The following is a 24,410-nucleotide window of genomic DNA, read 5'->3' as shown; positions in this document are numbered from 1 at the left end:
ATTTGATTGCAAGTAACCTAGAATTGTCTCTAGGTGAGATGGGTGGCATAATCTCCTCTCCTTCTTCTCTTCCTAGATGAAGGATGTATTTCTCTTTCTCTTCTTCCTTGGGGTATGGCTGGTAGCCTATGGGGTCACGACCGAGGGTCTCCTTCTCCCCCATGATCGAAGAATCCCTTGGATATTTCGACGTGTTTTCTATCGACCTTACTTGCAAATTTTTGGACAGATCCCACTCAGTGAAATTGATGGTGTGTATTTTGGGGCTGCTTGCTGACTTTCCTGATTTTCATCCAGTTTGGCCTACTGAAACCCAAGAAAGAGTAGTGCAGATTTATGGATAGAGCACCAAATAGGCAATTGCCTTCTGTGGATTGTTAAACAACTCCTTTATTTCTTATTTATTTACAAAGACTCATTTGATCTGATTTCTGTGGTGAATGCAGAAAAAAGATAGAGCTTTCCATCTCTCTTCTGACAGCCTGCTCCCTCCCTCACCTGCATGGAATCCCTGGTTACCTTCAGTAATTAAGCTAGTTCCCAAATATATGACAGAGATAGTCTAGAATGGAAAATATAAAAAGCAAAACAATTGCAATATTGAAAGTGTTAATTTTTTTAAAAAGATGGAAACAATAAAATTAAGAATAGGCTTTTGAAGGGGCATAAAGAAACAGTTTTTTGTATCATGCATTATGAACATAAGGGATTCATTAACTATGAAACATTGACCAATTATTTAGATCACCTTAGAATGGGATTGGACAAGAGCTATTAGCCATGACAATTTAGTAGTCTCTGCAAGCTTAGAGCTGTAAAAACCTGTGGAGAAAAAAAGGAAATAATTGGAAATATTTTTAAAGCTTTTCTTTTTCCCCCCCTTCCCTCTAAGCCAGGGCTGTCAAACTCACTGGCCACTCCCACACCTGGGGGAAAAGTCGCGATACATCACATGATGCTGCTGAGATGACATGAGTTTGACACCCTGCTCTAGACCTTCATATTTTTATACAAGCTTAGTAGTATATTTCAGAATATCAAATGCTAGTTGGCAAATAAGGAGAGATGGTGTCACCTTCATGAAGAAGTCTGTTTGAGAAACCTATAGCTTGTGTAAAGTATTTGGATGCAAATGGGATTCTGCATTCAGCAGGCTAATTTGATCCAGTAGATAGTTTTTAGGGTTTTATCTTTTATTCCAGAACAGCCTCTTCAAACCAAAACTTTTGGGTCACAACTCCCATCAGTCCCAACCAATATAGCCAGAGTCTAGGACTGATGAGAACTGTAAACCCAATACAATAATCTGTAAAATCAAAGAACTGAAGGAAACCAAATCTGGAGAAAGATAATTAAATACTAAACTACCTAGGGCTAAAACAATCCTATGCAGGAATTCTATGCATTCTTTACTACTACCTAGAAGGTAGTAGTAAAACCATCTTTAATCTATGACTTTCATCTCATTTTTTCCCTTTGATATTCTTCCCTAGCTGCCCAGATTACAGCCTCCAATTGCACCTATGATCCTTTAGCCATCTTGATGGAGGATGCAAACCCTTGTACCAATACCTATGCTAACTGGCTGGTGCTCGTTCTCCTAGTGATCTTCCTGTTGGTAGCCAATATTCTGCTCCTCAACTTGCTGATTGCAATGTTCAGGTACCACTAACTCAATTCTACCAAGGCAGGATAAAATAAATAAATAAATAAAAAACTTACACAAAGCTCCATAGTAAAAATAATAATAATAAAAAAGTGGAATAAGATTATGGTCCAAACCTAGTTCAGTATGACATTATACATTTCAAAAGTAATTTAGATTGTATCTATCTAAATTAAATTAAATTAAATTAAATTAAATTAAATTAAATTATCTAAATTAAATTAAATTAATTAATTTAAAATTAAAATTAAATTAAATTAGAATAGATTGTATCTATCTAAATTAAATAAAATAAATAAATACATAGATAGATAAATTAAATTATCTAAATTAAATATCTAAATTAAAAGTAATTTAGATTGTAACCTAATCTTACGTAGCTTCTTTTCCAAAAACACTACACTACTAACCAGAGCATATAAAACATTTGCTAGACCAATTCTTGAATACAGCTTGCCTGTTTGGAACCCATACCACATTTCTGACATCAATACAATTGAACATGTCCAGAAATATTTTACAAGAAGAGTTCTCCCCTCCTCTGAACACAACAAAATACCTTATGCCACCAGACTTGAAATCCTGGGTTTAGAAAATTTAGAACTCCGCCGCCTTCGACAGGATCTGTGTTTAACTCATAGAATCATCTATTGCAATGTTCTTCCTGTTGAAAACTTCTTCAACTTCAATCACAACAATACAAGAGCAAACAATAGATTTAAACTTAATGTTAACCGCTTCAATCTTGATTGCAGAAAATATGACTTCTGTAACAGAGTTATTAATGCTTGGAATACATTACCTGACTCTGTGGTCTCTTCTCAAAATCCCAAAATCTTTAACCAAAAACTATCTACTGTTGACCTCACCCCATTCCTAAGAGGGGCGTGCATAAGAGCACAAATGTGCCTATGTTCCCTGTCCTATTGTTCCTCTTCATTATATCCAGTTAAGACAGTTATTGCATGCTTATACTCATATATATGTTATATAGTTGTTTCATGTTAATGCTTATATACACTGTTATGACAAAAATAAATAAATAAATAAATAAATATTTTAGCCATTTCAAGTTCAGTTTTCAACAAAATGTTTTCAAAAAAATATTTGAAGAATATGATCAGTTGAATTTAATTGTATGATCATACTTCACATGTGGCAGTGTCATAAATCTGTGAAAATACATTCATAATATTTTTACAACTTTTTCCATGGTTCAAGTTTAGGGGAAAGCTGAAAAATATTTGCTGCTAAGCAAATATAATGCCCATGGTTGATAGAATAGGAGGACTGCACCCAGGGGTGAAATGTAAAATTTGTTACTACCGGTTCTGTGGGTGTGGCTTGGTGGAGGGGTAATGTGATTAGGTGGGCGCGGCCAACTTTAAAAAAAAAAAACTTTTAAAAGCATTTTTTTTACAGCCTCTTCGGCCAAAGAGGTTGTAGAAAAAATGCTTTTAAAGGGTTCTGACCAGCTGAGTTGCCTGATCACCAGAACCCTTTAAAAGCATTTTTTACAACCTCTTTGTTGAAAAAATGCTTTTAAAAGGTTTAGACAATCCCAGCTGAGGCGGGCGATCATCAGAGGCTTTTTTTTTTACTTTTAAAAGTATTTTTTCAGCTGAAGAAAAAATGCTTCTAAAAGAAAAAAGAAAAAAAAAACCTCTGATGATCGCGCAGCTCAGCTGGGTATGCAGGGGCCGGGGCAGGGATTTTTGCTACCAGTTTTCCAAATCACCCGCCACCATCGCTACCAGATCAGGTGATCCAGTCCGAACTGGGAGCATTTTACCCCTGGCTGCACCTCTACATTTTCTTTAGCCCACCCTTAATTGTTCTGATTAAACAGTATGGTCCCCAACTCTTTTGTTGAGATTTTCATGTAGAAAAGGAAATGTAGAAATACAGCCTCTGTTAGCTCATGTTTCTTTTCCATCCATATGCTGTCTACGATTGTGTCATAGGGATGAGCCATTCAGTTTGAAGTTGACTCCTCCAGTTTGGAGAAAGGTGAGACTAACATATTGTTTCCCCTGCTAATAGTTACACGTTCTCCAAAGTGCAAGGCAACAGTGATATCTACTGGAAATCACAGCGTTACAGCCTTATCTTGGAGTATCATAGCCGGCCTGCGTTGGCTCCACCCTTCATCCTGATCAGCCACCTACATCTTTTGTTCAAGCGTCATATCAGCAAAGTACAGTCAGCAAAGAGACGTGACTTCTGTGAGTGCTATAGGCAATTTTGTGATATATAAGAGATAACTTGGCTTGGAATGCCGGAACTCTTGGTGTTAAACAATCTAGAGAACATCAAATACAGGAAGGTTGTTCAAGATCATTCATTCATTCATTCATTTGTTGTCTTTATATTTTGCCATTCAACTTAAACCTCACTATGTAGTAAATTCTCTAATTGAGGGAGCTGGGCCTCCACAGTCCAAGCATAATGCTGAAATCACTGTTCTACATCTTTGTGAATATCAAAAAAATAATAATTCTAACTCTATGTCATTATCAGTCATTATCTCCTTTGTTCTATACCTAATGTTCTGTCAGACTTTTGGCTGCCTCCCAAGTTTTCCACTTCTTCCAAGCAAGATTCTCCCTCTGTGAGAATCATTAATAAGGTTTACTGAGACCCATGAGAGAGATATGGAATTATTTCCAATTTATAACTAACTGATGCATTGATACATCATGGCAGAGACTTGTATTTCACATCAATTGGTGAGGAACCATATCTTTTCACCAATAATGGGTAGACTTACAGATAGCTGTTTACTAAACTGGTTCCTGAATCATTATCATTTTGTGAACTGATAATTAATCTATTTTGGACAGTGCTAGAACTCTCTGAGATCCAAAATAGGCGACTCCTGACGTGGGAATCGGTACAGAAAGAAAATTACTTAGTAACCCGGGCTCGACAGAAACGTGACAGTGACACTGAGCGACTCCGGAGAACTTCCCAAAAGTAAGAATGTGGAATAGAAGACAATAAAGAGAAAGGAGGAGGTTGGGATTAGGGAAGGACTGATCAGGTTAAATCCAATTTGAATCAGTTTTCTGTTAATTATGGTTTTTTTTCTACTGAATTTTTTTTAAAGTTCATTAAATTGCATTAAAATATGTATTTTAATATTTTCTTTAAAATGCAATTTAATCATTTAATTTTGAATATGTGCATTTTAAAATGTATTGAATCATAAATACTTCATTGAATGCAAAGAAATGCAAAATTCAAAATATAAGTTCATTTTCAGTCCCACCATGTTTGATCAGAAGGTGCAGATCAAATCAGTTTACACTGAAATTTGAGATCAAATTTCATTGTAAAAGTAAAGGTAAAGGTTCCCCTCGCACATTCCCGACTTTAGGGGGCCGTGCACATTTCCGCTTCAAAGCTAAAGACCCAGCGCTGTCTGAAGACATCTCCGTGGTCATGTGGCCAGCATGACTAAATGCCAAAGGCGCACAGAATGCTGTTATCTTCCCACCAAAGGTGGTCCCTATTTTTCTACTTGCATTTTTTATGTGCTTTTGAACTGCTAGGTTGGCAGAAGCTGGGACAAGTAACAGGAGCTCACCCTGTTACGTGGTACTAGGGATTTGAACCGCTGAACTGCCAACCTTTTGATCGACAAGCTCAGCATCTTAGCCACTAAGCCACCACATCCCTTCTTTTCATACCCATCTTTAACTGGCACAGAAGAAAGGCATATTATAGGCAGATATAACCTAAACCTGATTTCTTTTAAATATTTTGGGTAGCTTCTTCCAGAGATATTGCTTGGGAAATGAGAACAAAAAGTTTCTATGCATGCCGCTTCTCCTAAAATTAACAACCGCATGGTAAAATACAGTCCAGCCTTTCTGGGAGGTGCCTTAGGCTCCATTTATAACCACGACAGAGTTGTTACAAGTAGTGTGTGTGTGTGTGTGTGCGCGTGCAGGGGTAGGGGCTGTCGCTTTGCAGACTTTCTGGATGGTGCATTTTTCTGTTAAGTAAGAACACTTTCTTCACCTTGCCTGTGTTCCAGATATGACATGGAAATTCCAAATTTAGGAAGACCCACTATAAGCCATAGGATTCATATTAGCTATTACTACTTTGTCCTATTCATTTCAATGGCTCTAGGTATGAACTATTAGCACTGATGCATGCATAAACCAATTACTCAATACTGAGATATGCTTTGGAAAGTGTTCACCCTTCCTCCTTAAAAAGTCTGTCTACAAATTTCTAAAATCCAATCTTTCTGCCTAGATGTGTTAGAACAGGTTTTCCAGGTTATTGAAACACTTCTAGCATCCTTATGTGGGGAAAATGAGAGCTTTGGAATCAAACATAGGGGACTATCAGAGAGGATAGAAGATTGCCTCATGCCCCTATAGAGGAAAAAGAAGGCTGAATGTTTCTTTTCTTTGTAATTGCCTCACACCTCTAATTCTGCAGAGTCGATCAGGTTTTAAAGCAGCTTTCTGATATCAAAGAATCAGAGAGACGTCTGAAGACCCTTGAGATGCAGGTATGGAAACAGTAATGGATCCTTTGAAATGGGAAATGGGAGGAAAATAGAATACTTTGGGAACTGATAAGACAAAGGCTTCACAAGTAGTAGCAAAAGTGAAAAGTAGCAGCAGTAGATTAAGAGAGAAAATTTGGGGATGGGGGAACCTTTGGCCTTCCACATGTTGTTGGTTTTTCCTCTCCAGCACCTATACCAACCAGAACTATTGAATGTTGTAGTTCACCAACCACAGATTTCTCCTCTGATTTCATTTTTTCACTAAATGGATTAAATACATCTAAAGAAATCACAACTGCTTTCAACAATGTTTTATTTTTTAAAAAGACACACTGGTATGCTAAGCCAGCAACAAGGAAATGACAGTATGGCATAATATGTAAAGTGACCAGATTTCAGCCATGGCAAAGCGGGACACCATTGACGGGGGGCGGGGGGGGGGCTGCACATGCGCGCTGAGTCTTGCCACCTGCCTGAAGGAGGAGGAGCGGCTGCTGCTTCTCCGCTCTTCCAGGCAGGCTCGGCTCTCCTCGGCTCTCCTCTCTGCTCTTCTCTTCCTCTCGGGTGAAGTCAAGCGGCGTCTCTCCTCCGTCTCGCGCCCCCTTCTCCGCCACTCCCCCTTCTCCGCCTCCTCCTCTTGCGTTGCTGCCTCCCATTTTCCGATTGGGAGTGAAACAAAAAAAAATCAGGATTTTTTGGAATTGCAGCGGGACTGTCCCGCCAAAAGCGGGACGTCTGGTCACTATAATAATATGACAACTGTTTCCCATAAACCTTCAAAAACACTAGCTCTCAAATATGTTTCTTTCATTTACTCCCATTAGATGGAGTACTGTACAAGTGCCTTGTCTTGGATAGTAAATATCTTGGCCCAGAGTGACATAGCAAAAGGAAAACAAGTTCCACCTATTCAGAAAAAAGGTAAGTAGACAGGAAAATTCAGAAATACTTAAGAATATGTATATTTAATGGACAGATGAGCATTATTATGAACTAAAGAATAGCATTTATCTATGTAGATCTCTCAATGTGCATGTTTGCATGTATTTACCTGTAGTCTATATGCAAAGTTTGCCATGAATGAACATGTGCGGAACAAAACTACAGAAAAGTTGGCAAATTGCTGAAGAAAATCTTCATAGGCATAGGAAACTTAGTTCCTTTTCATATTTCCATCTAGAGGGCAAAAAATTAGAGAAAATGATCCAAGGCTTCTCTAGATTTGATGAGGCTGCCATGCAACAGAATCTCTTGCAAGAGAATTAGAAGCCAAGATGCTAGTTTTCACACCCCTCTCAAGTTAAGTTTATTTTCAAGTTAAATAAACCCCTCTCAAATTCCTTGTGTGTCCAATCACACTGGGCCAATAAAGAATTCTGTTCTATTCTATTATGCATTTCTCTGGAAAGCTTCCTTATTGGTAAGGGTGGTGAAATCCAGAGCTGAAGGAACTTAGTATTATACCAAAGCTCCATCATACTGAGACCAACAAAAGAGACAGGAAAGAATAGAGCACCTTCTTTTCCTTTGTTGGGGTAGGCCAGGGGTCTGCAAACTTGGCTCTTTTAAGACTTGTGGACTTCAACTCCCAGAGTTCCTCAGCCAGAACTCTGGGAGTTGAAGTCCACAAGTCTTAAAAGAGCTAAGTTTGCAGACTCCTGGGTTAGGCTAAGTTGTTCCAGAACCTTCACTAATGCCATTATATGTATTTGCATCTCTCCTCCTTTCTTATTATCGGAAAGGTGTGTCACAGTAGCTATAGATTTACATGACTTACACAGCATTTTGGGGGGCTCTTTATGCCAGAATTAAGTCTATGAATTCTGACAGTGATAAAGAACCACTATGGGTCTTCCCTCAGTCTCATTGTGAAAACAAAGAGGTTAGAATTCCCCTTCTGAAGTAGACTTCTTTCACAGCTATTGTAAGAAAAGAATGATGAAAAAATAATCTGGAGCATGACGGGCTACACTGATTTAGAGATAGTTTTACTTCAACCTGCTCTTCACCTCCAAAAAAGTGTTACTATTAACAAATTATACATTAAAAAGCAGTGCTTTAATTTGTGTTATTTATTTGTGTTATTAAGCAGTGTTATTTATTTACTTAATTTCTATACTATTACAATTCACATTCTTGACATTATGTTCAGTAGAGCTTGAAATACAGGTTTAAGAAAATTATCTCCCTTTTTTAGTTAACTCCATTTGCACTGGGTCTTCTGTGTTTGCCTTTGCAAAACAAAGATGGGTGTAAGTTGTGGTGAAAAGGAATACAGTAACCGCTGTAGGGATGTAGATGGCATGCACTCTTGATTAACTAGACTTTCTAGTATCACTGGACAATTTGAGTTCCATTGTAAGAATGTGACAAATTATAGTTAGATTACTAAAGTTCCTGAAGGGAACAATAATTAGATGCAATGGCACCCCAAATCTTCCTGGTTCTTAGTCCTCTTTATTTCTCACACAAGTTCTTTTTGGTAAAGACCAAGTAGCATCAGTTAGAGGAGGTGGAAAGCGGTTGCTAACTGTCAGGCTAGTTTCCAAGTCTGGAATGGGAAAATCAGATGATTTATTCTTCTGCTGAGAAAAATTCCTCTTATTTCGGAAGAAACACTCCCCAACAGAATACAGGTAGTCCACAATTGAGCCCCAAATTTCTGTTGCTAAGTGAAACAGTTGTTAAGTGAATTTACACTATTTTATGATCTTTTTTGCTACAGTTGTTAAATGAAATGAATATCATTGTTAAGTAATAACACTGTTGTTACATGAATTTGGCTTCTCATTGACTTTGCTTGTCAGAAGGTTGCAAAAGATGATCACATATGAGTCAGTTGCCCAGTAGCCAAACTTTGATCATGTGACCACAGGGATGCTGCAATGGTTTTGTGAAAAATGGTCATATGTCACTTTTTTAAGGCCACAGTAATTTCAGTTGTTAAATGAACTATGTAAATCGAGGACTACCTGTATAATTAATCTCATCTACAACTTGGTTAGTTTAATGAGAATCACTGCCCCCTAGTGGATTATTTGGATGTAACAGAATAATATAGTTCACATCTTTTGTTGATCTCTTTCCTTACAGATTGAACTTTTCCATGGCATATGAAAAAAGACAGTGAAGAAGTGTCAGCTGCTGCTGTTTACAAAATCCCAAAAGTGTCTCAATTTGATGCCTCAATTTGATGCCTTAGAGAATTAGAATGTAGGCTTCAGCAGGAAATAATTGAGAGAATCCAGTATCACATTTCAGTTCAGCTACAAATACCCTACATCTGACTTTAGTTCCCTTCATTGGAAAAATGAATTATCTACCTCATAGCATTTCAATGGGAATGAAATGTGGACAATTAAAACAATTGATATGCCAGACCTGCAAAAACAATAGATAACAATCCTGTTTTATACTTATATTGATAACTAAATCAGCTGCTAATTTTGTTTGCAGTCGGTAAAATGAAGAGTCAGAATGTTGTAAACCACTCAGAGAATGCTGTTATATGGAGTGGTATATAAGTCTAAATGCTATTGCTAAAACAATGATATATGGGTGGAAGTACTGAGATGGACAATCTTTTGATGGCTAGGTCACAATTACACTGAGCTCCTCAAAGTTCAAAAAGAAATAATATGAAGCAAACTGATGAGACTAGCTTTCTAGGGTGTTTGGGGAAAATGTTTCAATTGGTTATATTTTGGTTTTCCCATGATTCCTGATATAAATTAACAAGAAACTGTGGTTCTGGTATGGTGCTCAGAGCTTTTGGATGAACGTCTTATTACACCTCAGGGGTGAAATGTAATTTTTTTTACTAACAGTTCTGTGGGCGTGGCTTGGTGGGGAGGTAATATGACTGGGTGTGTGTGGCCAACTTTTTTTTTTTTTTACTTTTAAAAGCATTTTTTCTACAACCTTTGTCCAAAGAGCTTGTAGAAAAAATGCTTTGAAAGGGTTCTGACAATCTCTGGTGAGTTGCCTGATCACCAGAACCCTTTCAAAGCATTTTTTTACAGCCTCTTCAGCTGAAGAGCTTGTAGAGAAAGTGCTTTGAAAGGATTCTGACAATCCCTGCTGAGCCACGCAATCATCAGAGGCTTTTTTGTTTTACTTTTAAAAGCATTTTTTCAGCAGAAGAAAAAATGCTTTTACAAGTAAAAAAAACCTCTGATGATCACACGGCTCAGCTGGGCATGCGGGGGGGGGGGCAGGGATTTTTGCTACCGGTTCTCCAAACCACCCGCCACCATCGCTACCGGATTGGGCGATCCGGTCGGAACCAGGAGCATTTCACCCCTGATATAATATTAATAGGAATAGGTAGGACATGCTATGCCTTAAAGGAATAAATGGGAATTAATTAAAGTCCATGCCTCATATGCAGGAGGCCCAAGCTTCAGTCTCTGGCATTCCTATCAAAAGAATCTTGAGGTAGCAGGTGATAGAAAGGGATTCTTATTGCCTGAAAGCCCTAAAGCTATTAATGAAAATAGATAATGCAATGGTATGACCCTATTACAAAACAGCTTTCTATATTCTTAAGATAATTACCTCCATAAGTCTTTATATGGACAATCCAGGCTGACATTAATTTCTCAAGTGCATGTTTGCTTGATATCTCATTACTAGTTGTCTTTGAATCAGCCAAGGGGCCATGCACTTGATATTGTACAAGAAGAGTAAGTGAAATCATGTGTGATACCATTTTCTAATATAACAATGAGTAGAAACTAGAACTTTTCTAACTGATGATACATCCATCAGTTCTAATGGCTTGGATACATAGACAACAGCATGGTTGACACTTGCAAGCCAAAAGGATATTCTCCTAATCATGTAATTAGTTTTGGTTGGTTTATACTTTAAAATTATACCTACTAGATGATTAGGATTCTAGGGTTAAAAAAAGTTAGATCACCCGAGACTTTTGATCAATCCACTCAGTTCTGGGAAATACAAAGAATATTGTATCCATTTCAACCTGCACATGACCAAAGATCCTTTATATGCAGGGGGAGGAAGTTGCTTGTTTGCAAACAGACAGAAGGCAGCAGTCCTTAGTATTTAACCTGAATTTCCCTCTTGGTATTTTCAGCATAGGTGATGTCTGGTCAGTAAAATAAATTGTACTTTTTATGTTAAGAAAACCTATACCTGTATACGTTAAATGTCTTTCAGACAGAAAACTAAACATCGCCATGGCTAAGCAAAGTTAAGTGAACAAAGCAATTACTGAGAATCATTATCAAGTTAAAATTGTTTCAAATATGATTAATTTCACTGATAAATCAATATCATTGTATCAGGTAATATATTTCCTCCTGGCTACGTTAGGAGCAGCTTTATGAGGACAATAATTTTGAACTCTGCCACTTCCTGCCCATTTCTACAGCTGTTTTTAAGTTTGATTCTTAAACCCAGCAGTCAATCCTATCAAAGAGGATCCTAGCTCTCCATCATATTTGATATGCCCTGACCTGAGGTCAAAAAATCTGCTGCCTCTTAATGGAATATTGATTCTCAGCTTTGTTTTTAATCATGGGTGTCTTCCCATGACTCTGGAGAGTAGCAAGGGGAAAAACAGTAATTATGGTCAGTTACAGATAATTGCAGGATGGTATTATATTGCTAGAAGATAAAGATCTGTTCCAGAGAATAATTATGGCATTTAGTTTTCAATGTTAGCCTTCAGTCTTTTTAGGGTTTTTAAACTGTGAACTTGTTTGTGAACCAAATGGTAACTAAAAGGATATTTACAAATCAAGTCATTTATACCAAATCAATTTTCTTTAAAAAATGTCACTTTTATGGTTAAATTAATTAATTACTCCTTCTAACATTGCTCGAAGTACATAATAGAACTATTAGAATGCATATGTCTGGAACTGTAATAAATAAAAGTTAATTTGTGTTATTAATCGTGTGGTATTTTATAATATATTTAATTAAATGCATTTCATGAAAAGTTAAGGTATTTTTAAAAAAATCCAAAAACCTTCAAATCTTTTTGTGCAATAATTCCTGATCATCATCCCTATAAAATCCCCTCCACAAAGTAAACTGCTTCAGATTTAGAATGACCTTAACGTGGAATCTAATCACATATCATCAAAAAGGAGCAGAAAGAAAGGCTCAGTGTTTCTCACTCAACTAGTATGCCATACAGACATGTTCACACATGCCAATTGTCCCTTTAAAAAGTAAGGCCATCCCCACCCATGTTGCCTTTTGTTTGTTTAAACAAACAAAAGGCAACAAGCAACAAGTTTAAAAAAAATTACAGGCTATTTTACCGGTTATTTTTTAGGACTGAGTGACTCACGTCATTTCTGGAAAATTATATATCCTTTTTATCATAGGAGCCCCTTAATTCCCAGGGAACAACTTGAAAGGGAACCAAAGTTCCCGGAACTCATTTCCAGTCCTTCTCGTACACCCCCGGAAGGGAGCCTACTCAAAGCACCGAGCTACCGTAGAGATAGAAATAGAGAGTCGCCTACTATTTCCGACTTTGCCCAAATTGTGACCGTGCTTCACTTAAAATGCAAAGTCTGCTTGTCTGCCGCCAACCAGTCCGTGGGGTATGAAGCTGTTGCTTCTGCGGATCGCCCAACACCGAATTTGGGCTGGATGGGCCGCCGGGAAAACCATTTGACTAGATCGACCTTTGCCGCAGCCTAAGGTGTGTTTGGGGAAGGTGATTCGTCGCTACTCGGTGGGCAGTTTTTTAAAAAAACTATTGCATGCCATCAAATCGTTTTTCATTCCTAGCAATTCCACAGATAGATTTTCTCAATGACGACCTATCCTTAACAAGCAATTTCTAACTAGATCGTTCTGAGCACAATCGAATAAACAGTGACTTTTCCTTCTCCATCGTGGCTGGGTGTGCTTCCCTTCTTTGCTTGATGCCCTCCTCCCCCCCCCCGCCCCCGATGCGTTGGCGGACACTACCAGACTTCCCCACCAGTGATGGGAACTGTTCATTATATTTGGAGAGCACCAGGTTGGGGAATGTTGGTGGCGGGGGCGGGGGCTGCAGTGTTGATGGCAGCGAGGACACAGGAGGATAGAGGAGTTTTAGTTTTTTCCCTGCAATCTGTCTTCGCGATCCAAACAACAAACTTGCACACCTGCGTTTGTGTGTGCGGTGGGGGAAAAACCCGAAAATTCTAATGATGAAGAATCATTCCCTGCGGAGATGGACAGACAGACAGACAGACAGATAGATAGACATACAGACAGACAAGATAGACAGATAGATTCTCCCTATGCAGAATGGATGGATGGATGGATGGATGGATGGATGGATAGATAGATAGATAGATAGATAGATAGATAGATAGATAGATAGATAGATAGATAGATAGATAGATAGATAGATAGATAGATAGATAGATAGATAGATAGACAGACATACAGGCAGACAAGATAGACAGATAGATTCTCCCTATACAGAATGAATGGATGCATGGATGGACAGATAAATAGATAGATAGATAGATAGATAGATAGATAGATAGATAGATAGATAGATAGATAGATAGATAGATAGATAGATAGATAGATAGATAGATAGACAGGCATACAGACAGACATGATAGACAGATAGATTCTGCCTACAGCGAATGAATCAAGAAGGGTTGAGTTCTGAAAGGGGATGTGCTCACTTAGTGCGGCTTTGTCCTGGGCAAAAGTGTGCGGGGCTGCATCCTTAGAGCCTTGTGGAAATCTCGCTCTAAAAGCGGATTACTTTTCTTCCAGCTTTATGACTCTCTGCATCCTTAGGACATGAACATTGGATGCTTTTCGTTTTCTCCTCCCAGTGAAGATAGAGTGTCTTTCTCTAGTTTCCTACCTCTATAGAGAGGGGAATATTTCGGATGGAAGCTGCACAAACTGTTTCGTCCGAGGGCGGATGAAGTTCACTTCCTACTCGGCTCTGTGGAAGGTGTTGTTCCGCCTTTCGGACTTCGTGTTCAGGAATCACGTCTCAGCTAGGTCTTCATGTTTCTGCGGATGCAGAATAAGATTTTTATGGTCCCATTTATTAGTTAGGAGCCTTGGTAAGGTGGAAGTTTTGCTCTCCACTTCACGTGGGCGGCAGAACCTGAAATCCTTTCACAAAAAGAAGATCTCTTTCTAAACGCGTAAACGTATATAATCCCAGTCCAGGTTTTTGAATTATTTCCTCTCTTTTTCCAGTCTTTTCTTGGCTGCTGCCCAGAATTTTAGATCATTTAGAACTGTATTTTTAAGTGTGGTGTGAAGACCCTTGGACTTCCCCAAGACTCTTTAGGATCTGTGACATCAAAATGATTTGCCACATATTGAAAATATTTGCAAACATTTAAAATATCATTTTATATATATATATTTCAAAAATAGGGGTTTTTATGAAAAATACTTTATGTTAACATCCCACAAGTGTAAAATGTTATTTTTACATGATTCAATAAATACTCTGCAAATGCACTGATTTTAATTTTTAATAGGACCAATATTGATAAATATACAAACAAAAGTGTTTTGATAGTTTTTGTAAAAGTGGGAGGGAATCCTAAATGCAAAAAGTTTAAGAAACACTAATTTAAATAATATATTCAGATAATTTACACATTTAACTTGTAATAATGAATGTTTCTTATAAGGGTTTATATCGATCTATCTTGTTTCCATTTGGCCTACCATTTTTTTTATTTCTCTAGTTGATTTATAGCAATGTTTTTCAACCTTGGTAGCTTGAAGATGAGGGATTTGAACTCCCAGAATTATCCAGACAGCCATTATCCAGACGGAATTCTGGGAGTTGAAGTTCACACATCTTCAAATTGCCAAAGTTGAAAAACACTGATGTAAAGTCTCTGGGAACAATACTTCTAAATTTAGCTCTCTCTTCGTGCAACAACTTTTCAACCTGCTCCCAAAGTTCAGCATGTGTTCTTAGTGTGGGATGTATTTCTTGCATGTTTTAAGTGGGATTTGCTATATAGAGGATCATAGAAAACTAAGCATAACACTGTGTTGCTTAGAAGCCAAATGTCTCTCATTGCTTTCAGGATGCTCACCAGTATGCAGTGCTTTCTCATCAGTCAAGATAAGCGACATGATCCAGTTCTTCTGCCTGATGGTTTGACTGTAGTTCTAGGCAGGGGTCCAGAAACCCTTGTCACTGATAAGAAATGTTCCCGAACTCAAGGTCTGTAGATTTTCTCTCTCTTTTATATATGTGTCCCAGGATAATGTTGCGGGATCCAGTCTGGGTCGATCACCAGATCCAGCGATTTTATCTTCTCACCCTTCAGACTCATATTGGAACCTCTCTTCAAGGAACTTCTCCTTGAAGAATGTGTGCTTTGTGTTGTTCTGTGTGTGGCATTTATAGAATTTTCTTCTTCCCCAGTTAGTTCACTGACTGTCATAACATTTGGTGTGGCTGAAGTTGTGTACCATGTTTTGAATTCTCCCTGTGCAATATTATAATTGGAAAAGAATTGGTATTTTGTCTAAACCATGCAAGGAATGTTGAAATTTAGGTAAGATTTGATTCTCTGCTGTTACAGAAACTTGCATCTTTCCCCTATGTTTTTACCTTTTAGAAATCCAAAAGCTTTAATATTTTTGTGGTCTGTTTTTTTCTTATTTTGACTATCTTTTCAAATGCAATACAAATTTCATCAGTATTAACTAGTTAATATTTTTTTGTTGAAGAGAATGAGAAGATAGAGGTAAAACTGAGGTCAGGGTTACTAAGGATTCCAAAAGTTTGAGTAAATACTGGTAAGGTAAATAACATTCGTTTTGCTCTAGTTTGCTTCCTTTATTCTCCACATTTCTCTCTTTTTTTTTTTTTTGTCTATTTCTCTCCTCTCCACTCTTCCCCAACATGCTCACTATTCTTTTTTTAAAAAAAACACTATCACTCCAGTTCTTTGGGTATTGTCTTATGCATATATGTTTTCTTCCTGAATTGTTTTATACAATGAACAGCAAGTTTAAAAAATATCTTGCAGAGTCCAGTCTTGAACATGGACATACATTCAATTTTGCGGTTACTAAGATTGTTGGACGAGCAGGCACAAAAACAGCCAGTAAAGTGATTGGAGCCTGGGAAGCAGGCTCCTCTTCAGTCAACAGGAATGCTGATTTACCACAGGCCTATTGAGTATTTAGAAGGCAAGGGCTGGGCAGCACAAGCAAAGGACAGCCATCAACACATCCCAGTCAAAAAGCCACATACAATACGCATTGTAAATGCCATACAGAGAACAGCACACACTCTGCTGAAAAGAAGTTCCCTGAAGATAGGCTCCAACATGAGTCCAAAAGCTTGGAAACCACTGTCCTGGTGACTGACCCAGTTTGGGCTCTGCAACTTTATCCTAGGGCACATATATTCACTTTCATTCATAAAATTATCTTGACCCAGCTTTGAAGCAAGAGTGTAAGATTAGTTGGAACATTTCTGGGAAACCTGAATTAAATAGTTTTAGAATCAAAAAGCTTTGACCTTGAAATATTTTGCAGAACCCTGAAAATTAACTCTGTCTTCTCTTTTTCTGTTCTCATAGTGGAGTTGCTGGCAAATTATGCCTACCGGTCAGTTCGAGTCACACAGGTGAGTTGGGGAAAACTTTAGAGTATCCTGTTTGATTCCAAAGGGAGCTTCTTGTACAGGAGCAGAGGCAGTTTCAAAATTAACCACTCACCCCCTGGGTATAAGAGCCAACTGACTATGCATGACATTCTCATATTATTATGTGTTGGCAGCGAGGTATAAATCCCACATCTGTGGAAGAAATACACCTGCATTGTGGAGACAGCACAACGCTCCAAGAAGGAGAGACTCTGTGCCTGGTAAATGGACTATATCCTTATTGCATCCGCTTTGAGCAAGATGACAACTCCACAAAGAAGAAACCACTGGAATTCTTCTGCAGCAAGCAGATTCAGCAGAAGACAGAAGAAGATGGCAAGGCCCATCCAGTCAAACGTCTCAAGGTTTCCTGTCCTTCTGAAGAAGAGGATGATGATGACTCATTTATAACTGAGAAACTGAAGCAGTTACAAGAGACCGCAGCACAGGCACACTCTTCTCAGAAGCCTCTTTCAAAACTGACCCCCCAGCCCTGTGATTCCTGGGAGGACCAAGGGAAGCTGCTGATCTTCACCAAAAAAGGAATAGTATCAAGTACTAAAGTAAGTCTCCTTGCCTGTTACTTTGAAATGCAGCTTCAAGAATACTGCTTATTCGAGTGTTGCTATTTTTGTTTGCATTCTGTCCAGTTCTCTGAAATATAAAGTAAAGTTTTATGTAACTGGTCCAGAGTTATACAAATTGAGTAGAAATCTTTCTGTAACAACAGAGTAAAACAGTTTCTTTTATTTTTGCTCTTTGTTTACAAATGCAGAGGAATAATGCACAGATTATTACACAGAGTAAACAAAGTATTTATCAATAGACAAAAATATTTGTAGCTCAAGGTTGAACTTCGGGATTCTTACTAGCATTGTTACCTAATTGGGTAATGAAATGTGTAGAAGAAAACAACTAAGCTCAGCAAGAACCAAGAACCTCATAAAAAGTTCCATTGAGTAAAATAAAATTAGTATCACTTTTGGAAAAGCACCTTTTATTCAGTATGTTTCAATTAATTAATTAATTAATTACATATATACCTGTTGGAGGCAGCTCCAATTTCAATTATTACTATACTGTCATACTTCCAAACAGTCCAGGGAATTTGGGCATTTGGGTGATTCTTATTAAAAAATATCTTGCAATGATCTCATAATCACCAGGACTGTCAAGCAATGTCCTGATTTTGTAAAGTCTGGACATCTTGCTTTTTATCTGCCAAAACAGATATAACAAACCAGTATGGCATACTGGTTACAGTAGTGGATTGGTATTCTAGTTTACATTCGTAAAGGAAAGCTCACTGAGTGTGCTTTGTGCCATTGTCTCTCTCAGCCCAATCTTTTTCAATAAGAGTAATGTAAAAAATGGAAATGGAGAACACACTATACTATATATGCTGCCACGGGCTCTTGAATGAAAGATGGGATAAAATTTAATAAAGAAATTTATGAATAAAAAATAAAGCAAATAGTGTTGATTATGGGTGGTTGGTGAGTGTTGATGTGAGGCTTTTTTGGTGCTTTTTCACCCAGGTGGCAGGGTTTGATCTGGATGGAACCCTTATCACAACACAATCTGGAAAAGTGTTTCCTATAAGTCCTGATGACTGGAGGTAAGCACAGAGCTAAGGGATATAGAAGGGAGAGCAGATCTGTAGACAGCCAGTTAGTTGGCGTGGAAGTTCTTTCTTAGATGAAGAAAGTGAGTGCTAGATTTGAAAATCTATTTTCTTTGAAACCTGTGGAATCTTTCTCAACCTAATTGTAAAACTACTATGCAGATGAGGCCTCAGGAAGAAGGGCAGCAGGCTGCCATATCTTTAGCTCCTTGGAGCAAAGGAAGGGAAAAGGGTGTAAGTCACAGATTTTTTTAACTGCAAAATGAAATTACAGTCCTTTACTTTGGGAAGGCTGTTTATTTATTTATTTATTTATTTATTTATTTAAATTTTTATACCGCCCTTCTCCCGAAGGACTCAGGGCGGTGTACAGCCAGGATAAAAAACAGTAAATATACAAAGTTAAAAATATCAATTTAAAATACCTATTCAATAGTGGCCGAATTAAAACCGTCAGATTGACCAACCTAAAATACCCCATACAAAATTACAAAAGATTAAAAAATTTAAAATTTAAAATTTAAAAATTTAAAAATCAGTCCAGTCCCGCTTGAACAAATAAATGAGTTTTTAATTCCCGGCGGAAGGTCTGAAGGTCAGATATTAAACGCAAACCGGGGGGAAGGTCGTTCCAGAGAGTAGGTGCTCCAACAGAGAAGGCCCTACCCCTGGGGGCCGCCAGCCGGCATTGCTTGGCGGATGGCACCCTGAGGAGACCCTCTCTGTGAGAGCGTATGGGTTGATGGGAGGCATACGGTAACAGCAGGCGGTCCCGTAAGTACCCGGGCCCTAAGCCATGGAGCGCTTTAAAGGTGGTAACCAAAACCTTGAAGCGCACCCGAAAGACCACAGGTAGCCAGTGCAGACTGCGCAGGAGCGGTGTTACCCGGAGCAACGAGGAGCTCCCTCGATCACCCGCGCAGCTGCATTCTGGACTAACTGGAGTCCCCGGGTGCACTTCAGGGGTAGCCCCATGTAGAGAGCATTGCAATAATCCAGACGTGAAGTGACGAGAGCATGAGTGACCGTGCATAAGGCATCCCGGTCCAGAAAGGGATGCAACTGACGGACCAGGCGAACCTGGTAAAAGGCTCTCCTGGAGACGGCCGCCAAATGATCTTTAAACGACAGCCGTCCATCCAGGAGAACGCCTAAGTTGCGTACCCTCTCTGTTGGGGCCAGTGACTCGCCCCCAACAGATAGCCGCGGTTGCAGCTGACTGTACCGGGGTGCCGGCATCCACAGCCACTCCGTCTTGGATGGATTGAGTCTGAGTCTGTTTCTCCCCATCCAGACCCGTACGGCCTCCAGGCAACGAGACAGCAGTTCGACAGCTTCGTTGGGGTGGCCCGGGGTGGAAAAGTACAGCTGAGTGTCATCAGCGTACAGCTGATAACTCACCCCGAAGCCACTGATGACCTCGCACAACGGCTTCATGTAGATGTTGAACAGGAGAGGCGAGAGAATCAACCCCTGCGGCACCCCACAAGTAAGGCGCCTCGTGGTCGATCTCTGCCCCCCTGTCAACACTGTCTGCGACCGGTCAGAGAGATAGGAGGAGAACCACCGATAAACGGTGCCTCCCACTCCCAGCCCCTCCAACCGGCGCAGCAGGATACCATGGTCGATGGTATCAAAAGCCGATGAAAGATCCAACAGGACCAGGGCAGAGGAACAACCCCTATCCCTGGCCTTCCAGAGGTCATCCACCAACGCGACCAAAGCTGTCTCCGTGCTGTACCCGGACTGGAAGCCGGACTGGAACGGGTCAAGATAGACGGCTTCATCCAGGTACTGGGGAAGCTGCCATGCCACCACACTCTCTACAACCTTCGCCACAAAGCGAAGGTTGGAGACTGGACGGTAATTACCCAAAATAGCTGGGTCCAGGGAAGGCTTCTTGAGGAGGGGTCTCACCACCGCCTCTTTCAAGGCAGCGGGGAAAACCCCTTCCAACAAAGAAGCATTTATAATTCCCTGGAGCCAGCCTCGTGTCACCTCCTGAGTGGCCAGCACCAGCCAGGAGGGACACGGGTCCAGTAAACATGTAGTGGCATGTAACCTCCCCAGCAGCCTGTCCACGTCCTCGGGAGCCACAGAATCAAACTCATCCCAAACAACATCAACAAGACGTGTCTCAGTCATCCCATCCGGATCATCACAATCTTGGTCCAAACTATCCCAAAGCTGAACGATTTTATCGTATAGATAACCACTAAACTCCTCAGCACGTCCCTGCAAGGGGTCATCCCGTCCCCCCTGATGTAAAAGGGAACGGGTCATCCGAAACAGGGCAGCCGGGCGGTTATCTGCCGACGCAATGAGGGTGGAAACATAGGAACGTTTCGCAACCCTCATTGCCACTAGGTAGGCTTTCGAAAAAGACCTAACTAGTGTCCGATCAGCCTCGGAACGGCTGGACCTCCAGGTACTCTCTAGGCGTCTTCTCCGGCGTTTCATCTCTCTCAGCTCCTCAGAGAACCAAGGAGCCAATTGAGATCTACGCCGGGTCAGAGGCCGCAAAGGCACGACACGGTCCAAAGCCCCAGCCGCAGCCTGTTCCCAGGCCGCAACTAGTTCTTCAGTCATGCCGTGGGCAAGATCATCAGGAAACGGCCCAAGCTCCGTCAGGAACCTCGCGGGGTCCATCAGGTGCCTGGGACGGAACCAACGCATTGGTTCCGTCTCCCTGCGGTGGTGAGTGGCGGTCTGAAAGTCTAGGCGGAGGAGAAAATGATCTGTCCATGACACCGGTGTTGTCACTAAATCCCCTAATACCAGATCATTAAACCACTGTCCAGAGATATAAATCAAGTCCAGTGTGGACCCCCCCGTGTGTGTAGGGCCATCAGTTACTTGGATCAGGTCCAAGGCCATCATGGAAGCCTGGAACTCCTGAACCACCGTCGATGACAAGCCGGCCGATGGCAGATTGAAATCTCCCATGACCAGAAGTCGGGGGATCTCAATCGCCACCCCGGCAAGCACCTCAAGCAGCTCAGGCAGGGCTGTAGTCACGTAGCAAGGAGCCAGGTACGCGATCAACAGACCCATCTGATTCTTATGGCCCCACTTTACAAGTAGGGATTCACAACCGGCTATCTGAGGAACAGTGGACTCTCTCGGCTCAAGACTCTCTCTCATCACAACCGCCACCCCGCCACCCCTACCCTGGGCCCTCGGCTGATGGAATGCTCGGAAACCCGGCGGGCACAGTTCAACCAGGGGCACACCCCCTTCTGCGCCCAGCCAGGTCTCCGTAATGCCCATAAAGTCCACGGACTCCCCCCGAATATGATCACAAATCAGGGGGGCCTTGTTAACCACAGACCGGGCATTGCACAACATCAGCCGAAGGCCCGGGCTCTGAGGATCTTGGCCTTCCGGGGAACGGGTAAGAACTGAGGGACCGGAGCACGTTATCGCTTTTAAACAGTGAGTCCGTGCTCCCGGAAAATGATACGGCCCCTTGCTTCCGCCATATCTGCCCCTCCCACTTACCGTACAGATGGAACCAACATCAACCCCTGGAACGAACCCCTCACCCCCCTCCCTCGGACCGGATAAAACGCCATGGACAACTCCCGGGACTGGACTTACCCTCCCCGACGGGTTTCCCCCCCCCGTCGCTTTCCACCCCCCCTTTAAAAGACCCTTATTAAAAAACCTATCTACAAAACCCCAAAGATTCTTCTTCCTCGCATGCCACCTCTCCGGGTCCCAAGACCCCTCATTAAGGCAGGCCCTCGATAACACAGAGGGCCATTCCTGCGAGGCGGGGAAACCTCGCAGTCGGAGAAGGTCAGCCGACAAATATTTCATGCAAGAGATTAAATAACAGTGGGAGAAAGGTAATTCCTTAGCCGTTTGATGGTATCGCGGCCTACGGACAAGTCAGGGCAGTCCCAGTCCCAAGGCCTAAAGGCCGGTAGGGGCAATAAACAAGATGGAGTTCGGCTGATGGATTCTGCCGTTCAATGCCGCCCCTAATGGGTGCAGCAAAAGTTTATGCCCACTGGTGTCGCCCATGATCCATTCCGGGCCGTCCAGAGTTGATGCCACTGCTGAACAATGCCGCTAGAAAACAGAGTGGCAAACTTCCAGCCGCTGATGACAAGTGCGGCCGGCAGCAGTAAACAATGATCCAGCCCGGCCATTTCTAACGAGCGCCGCTCCGCACCCCTCCAAAATGGCCGGCGCCATCTGCCGTTGCCGCTGATGGTATCAATGCCGCTGAAGGTATCTAAGCGGCTGATGCCAATGCCGCTATACGATACCGCCGCTGGCCACCGTCGGCCGCCACTGTCCTAAGCGGCCGCCAATGTCATGGGTGGCCGCCAGTGTCCTGCCGGGCTGCCGGGCCGCAAAAATGGTATCAATGCCGCCGATGGTATCAATGTCGCTGGAGATCTCTAAGCGGCTGATGTCAATGCCGCTATATAATATCGCCGCTGGCCAACGTCGCCCGCCAATGTCCTGAGCAGCCGCCAATGTCCTGAGTGGCTGCCGGGCCGCAAAAACGCCCTTTCCAGCGGGCGCCGCGCTCCAAGCCCAGCCAAGATGGCCGCCGGCAACCGTCCGCCGCTCGCCCGCCTCACCAGCCTCATTCCCGGCAGCCGAGGGTCTAAAAAGACCCCAAAAGATCTCCTTCGGCTGCTGGAAAGATGTTCTCTGAAGCGGTGAGCACAGATGGCTCAAACGCCGCATCCGAGGCATCGCGGCCAGGAAAAACGCCGCCCCACTGCTTGCATGATTCTCAGGACGCCGCTATTCCCGCGCATGCGTAGAGAAAGGAAATTGTAAAGGAAATCCTGATTCTTCATCTGTGTTGTTAATTAAGCTGTCTTTATTAGAAACAAAGTTTTAATTTGCATTTGTTTTGTATTTTTAATACTTTAGTTCGATTGTCTTGATAATTGATCACTTTACCAGAGAATATAATTATTAAAGGAAAGCAATTTAAATATTAGGCCATTGAAGTCACTAGTGTTCTGCCCAGAAAAACTGGTATGGAGTCCTCAGCCAGCTTTGACGCCATTTGCAGACTTAAGCCTACCTTATTCTCTAGCCTGACCTAACATGCCAGGAATTTCATTGATGTAAATGGAGGAAGAAGGAAATTACATCACCTGTAGTTCCTTTAAGTCAGATAGAATATTTTTTAAAATGGAAAAAAGAAGAATGGGGATTAGTTAAAGTTCAAATACTATGAGAAATACTTGAGCATTTTTGCAGAGTAAAGGACTAAAAGCGGAGTGCCATTTCTGCATTAAGGATTACATATTTTTAGCAATGATAATAGCATGAACATATAGACAGCAGCCTTAACTTTTTCCCTGATTTGCAGGATCCTGTACCCTGAAGTACCTCACAAGCTGAAGCAACTTCAGAGCGAAGGATACAAGGTATGGTCCTTCTTGTCTCAAATCCATTTTCTGTGTTAGCCCCTTCTCACTGTAAGTAATCTCTCATCTTCCCATCTCATCGACAGCTTGTGATCTTTACCAATCAACTGGGCATTGGCCGTGGGCGTCTTAGGCCTGAAATTTTCAAAGCTAAAGTAGAAGCTGTGATTGAGCGGTTGGGTGTCCCGTTGCAGGTGAGTTGCAAGAAGAGACAGTACCTTACCCAGGCTGCTTAGCAAAGCATGCAGGTAGAAAAGGGGGGCTTTGAATGCGTATGGCAAAGTAAAATTAATCTCATGATTTTTTTTGGGTCATTTTCCATTTATATGGCTGCTCATCTCCTGACAACTTTAGAGAGTTAACAGCAGTTAAATAACCATTATGTTGCATATCATGAAACATACAATAAAGAAAATATGAAAGAGAAAATACAGTTTCAGTAAAGAAGGCAAAGATGGGAGAGCATTAAGAGAATGTGTAAAATGTCTCAAGTGTTTCTAGGTTGTAAAACCTAAATTGTGGCTATTTCTAGGAAGAGAGGT

The 24,410-nt window shown here is 41.1% G+C and overlaps 2 protein-coding genes and 1 long non-coding RNA gene across 10 annotated transcripts in view; 2 read left to right on the top strand and 1 right to left on the bottom strand.

Moving 5' to 3' along the window:
- TRPM4 (transient receptor potential cation channel subfamily M member 4) overlaps positions 1-12,121 on the top strand; it is a 44,741-nt gene extending 32,620 nt beyond the window's left edge. The window contains exons 19-25 of one of the 2 annotated variants that reach the window (XM_058181806.1): positions 77-251; positions 1,494-1,662; positions 3,710-3,891; positions 4,510-4,642; positions 6,125-6,197; positions 7,022-7,118; positions 9,291-12,121. In XM_058181806.1, the coding sequence (XP_058037789.1) occupies positions 77-251; positions 1,494-1,662; positions 3,710-3,891; positions 4,510-4,642; positions 6,125-6,197; positions 7,022-7,118; positions 9,291-9,295 (834 nt within the window). In that variant the 3' untranslated portion in view covers positions 9,296-12,121. The remainder of the gene's footprint in view (positions 1-76; positions 252-1,493; positions 1,663-3,709; positions 3,892-4,509; positions 4,643-6,124; positions 6,198-7,021; positions 7,119-9,290) is intronic. The other variant, XR_009154987.1, reaches the window with a different exon arrangement.
- On the bottom strand, positions 175-12,634 carry LOC131197574 (uncharacterized). The gene is made up of 3 exons (XR_009154988.1): positions 12,526-12,634; positions 749-822; positions 175-306 (listed from the first exon to the last, which is right to left on the bottom strand). It is a non-coding gene; the product is annotated as an uncharacterized LOC131197574 (long non-coding RNA).
- Positions 12,635-12,733: 99 nt separating this feature from the next.
- The window catches only part of PNKP (polynucleotide kinase 3'-phosphatase), a 34,634-nt gene continuing 22,957 nt past the window's right edge, over positions 12,734-24,410 (top strand). Inside the window, exons 1-7 of one of the 7 annotated variants that reach the window (XM_058183043.1) lie at positions 12,734-12,885; positions 15,263-15,402; positions 16,775-16,821; positions 16,974-17,402; positions 18,378-18,457; positions 23,811-23,868; positions 23,955-24,062. In XM_058183043.1, the coding sequence (XP_058039026.1) occupies positions 15,264-15,402; positions 16,775-16,821; positions 16,974-17,402; positions 18,378-18,457; positions 23,811-23,868; positions 23,955-24,062 (861 nt within the window). In that variant the 5' untranslated portion in view covers positions 12,734-12,885; position 15,263. The other 6 variants (XM_058183045.1, XM_058183040.1, XM_058183044.1 and 3 more) reach the window with 6 other exon arrangements.

The sequence above is a fragment of the Ahaetulla prasina genome, chromosome 4, assembly GCF_028640845.1.
Source record: "Ahaetulla prasina isolate Xishuangbanna chromosome 4, ASM2864084v1, whole genome shotgun sequence".
In the NCBI taxonomy this organism is placed as follows: Eukaryota; Metazoa; Chordata; class Lepidosauria; order Squamata; family Colubridae; genus Ahaetulla; species Ahaetulla prasina.
Note: the sequence above shows the minus strand (reverse complement) of the source record. Positions and strands in the feature narration are given on the sequence as shown.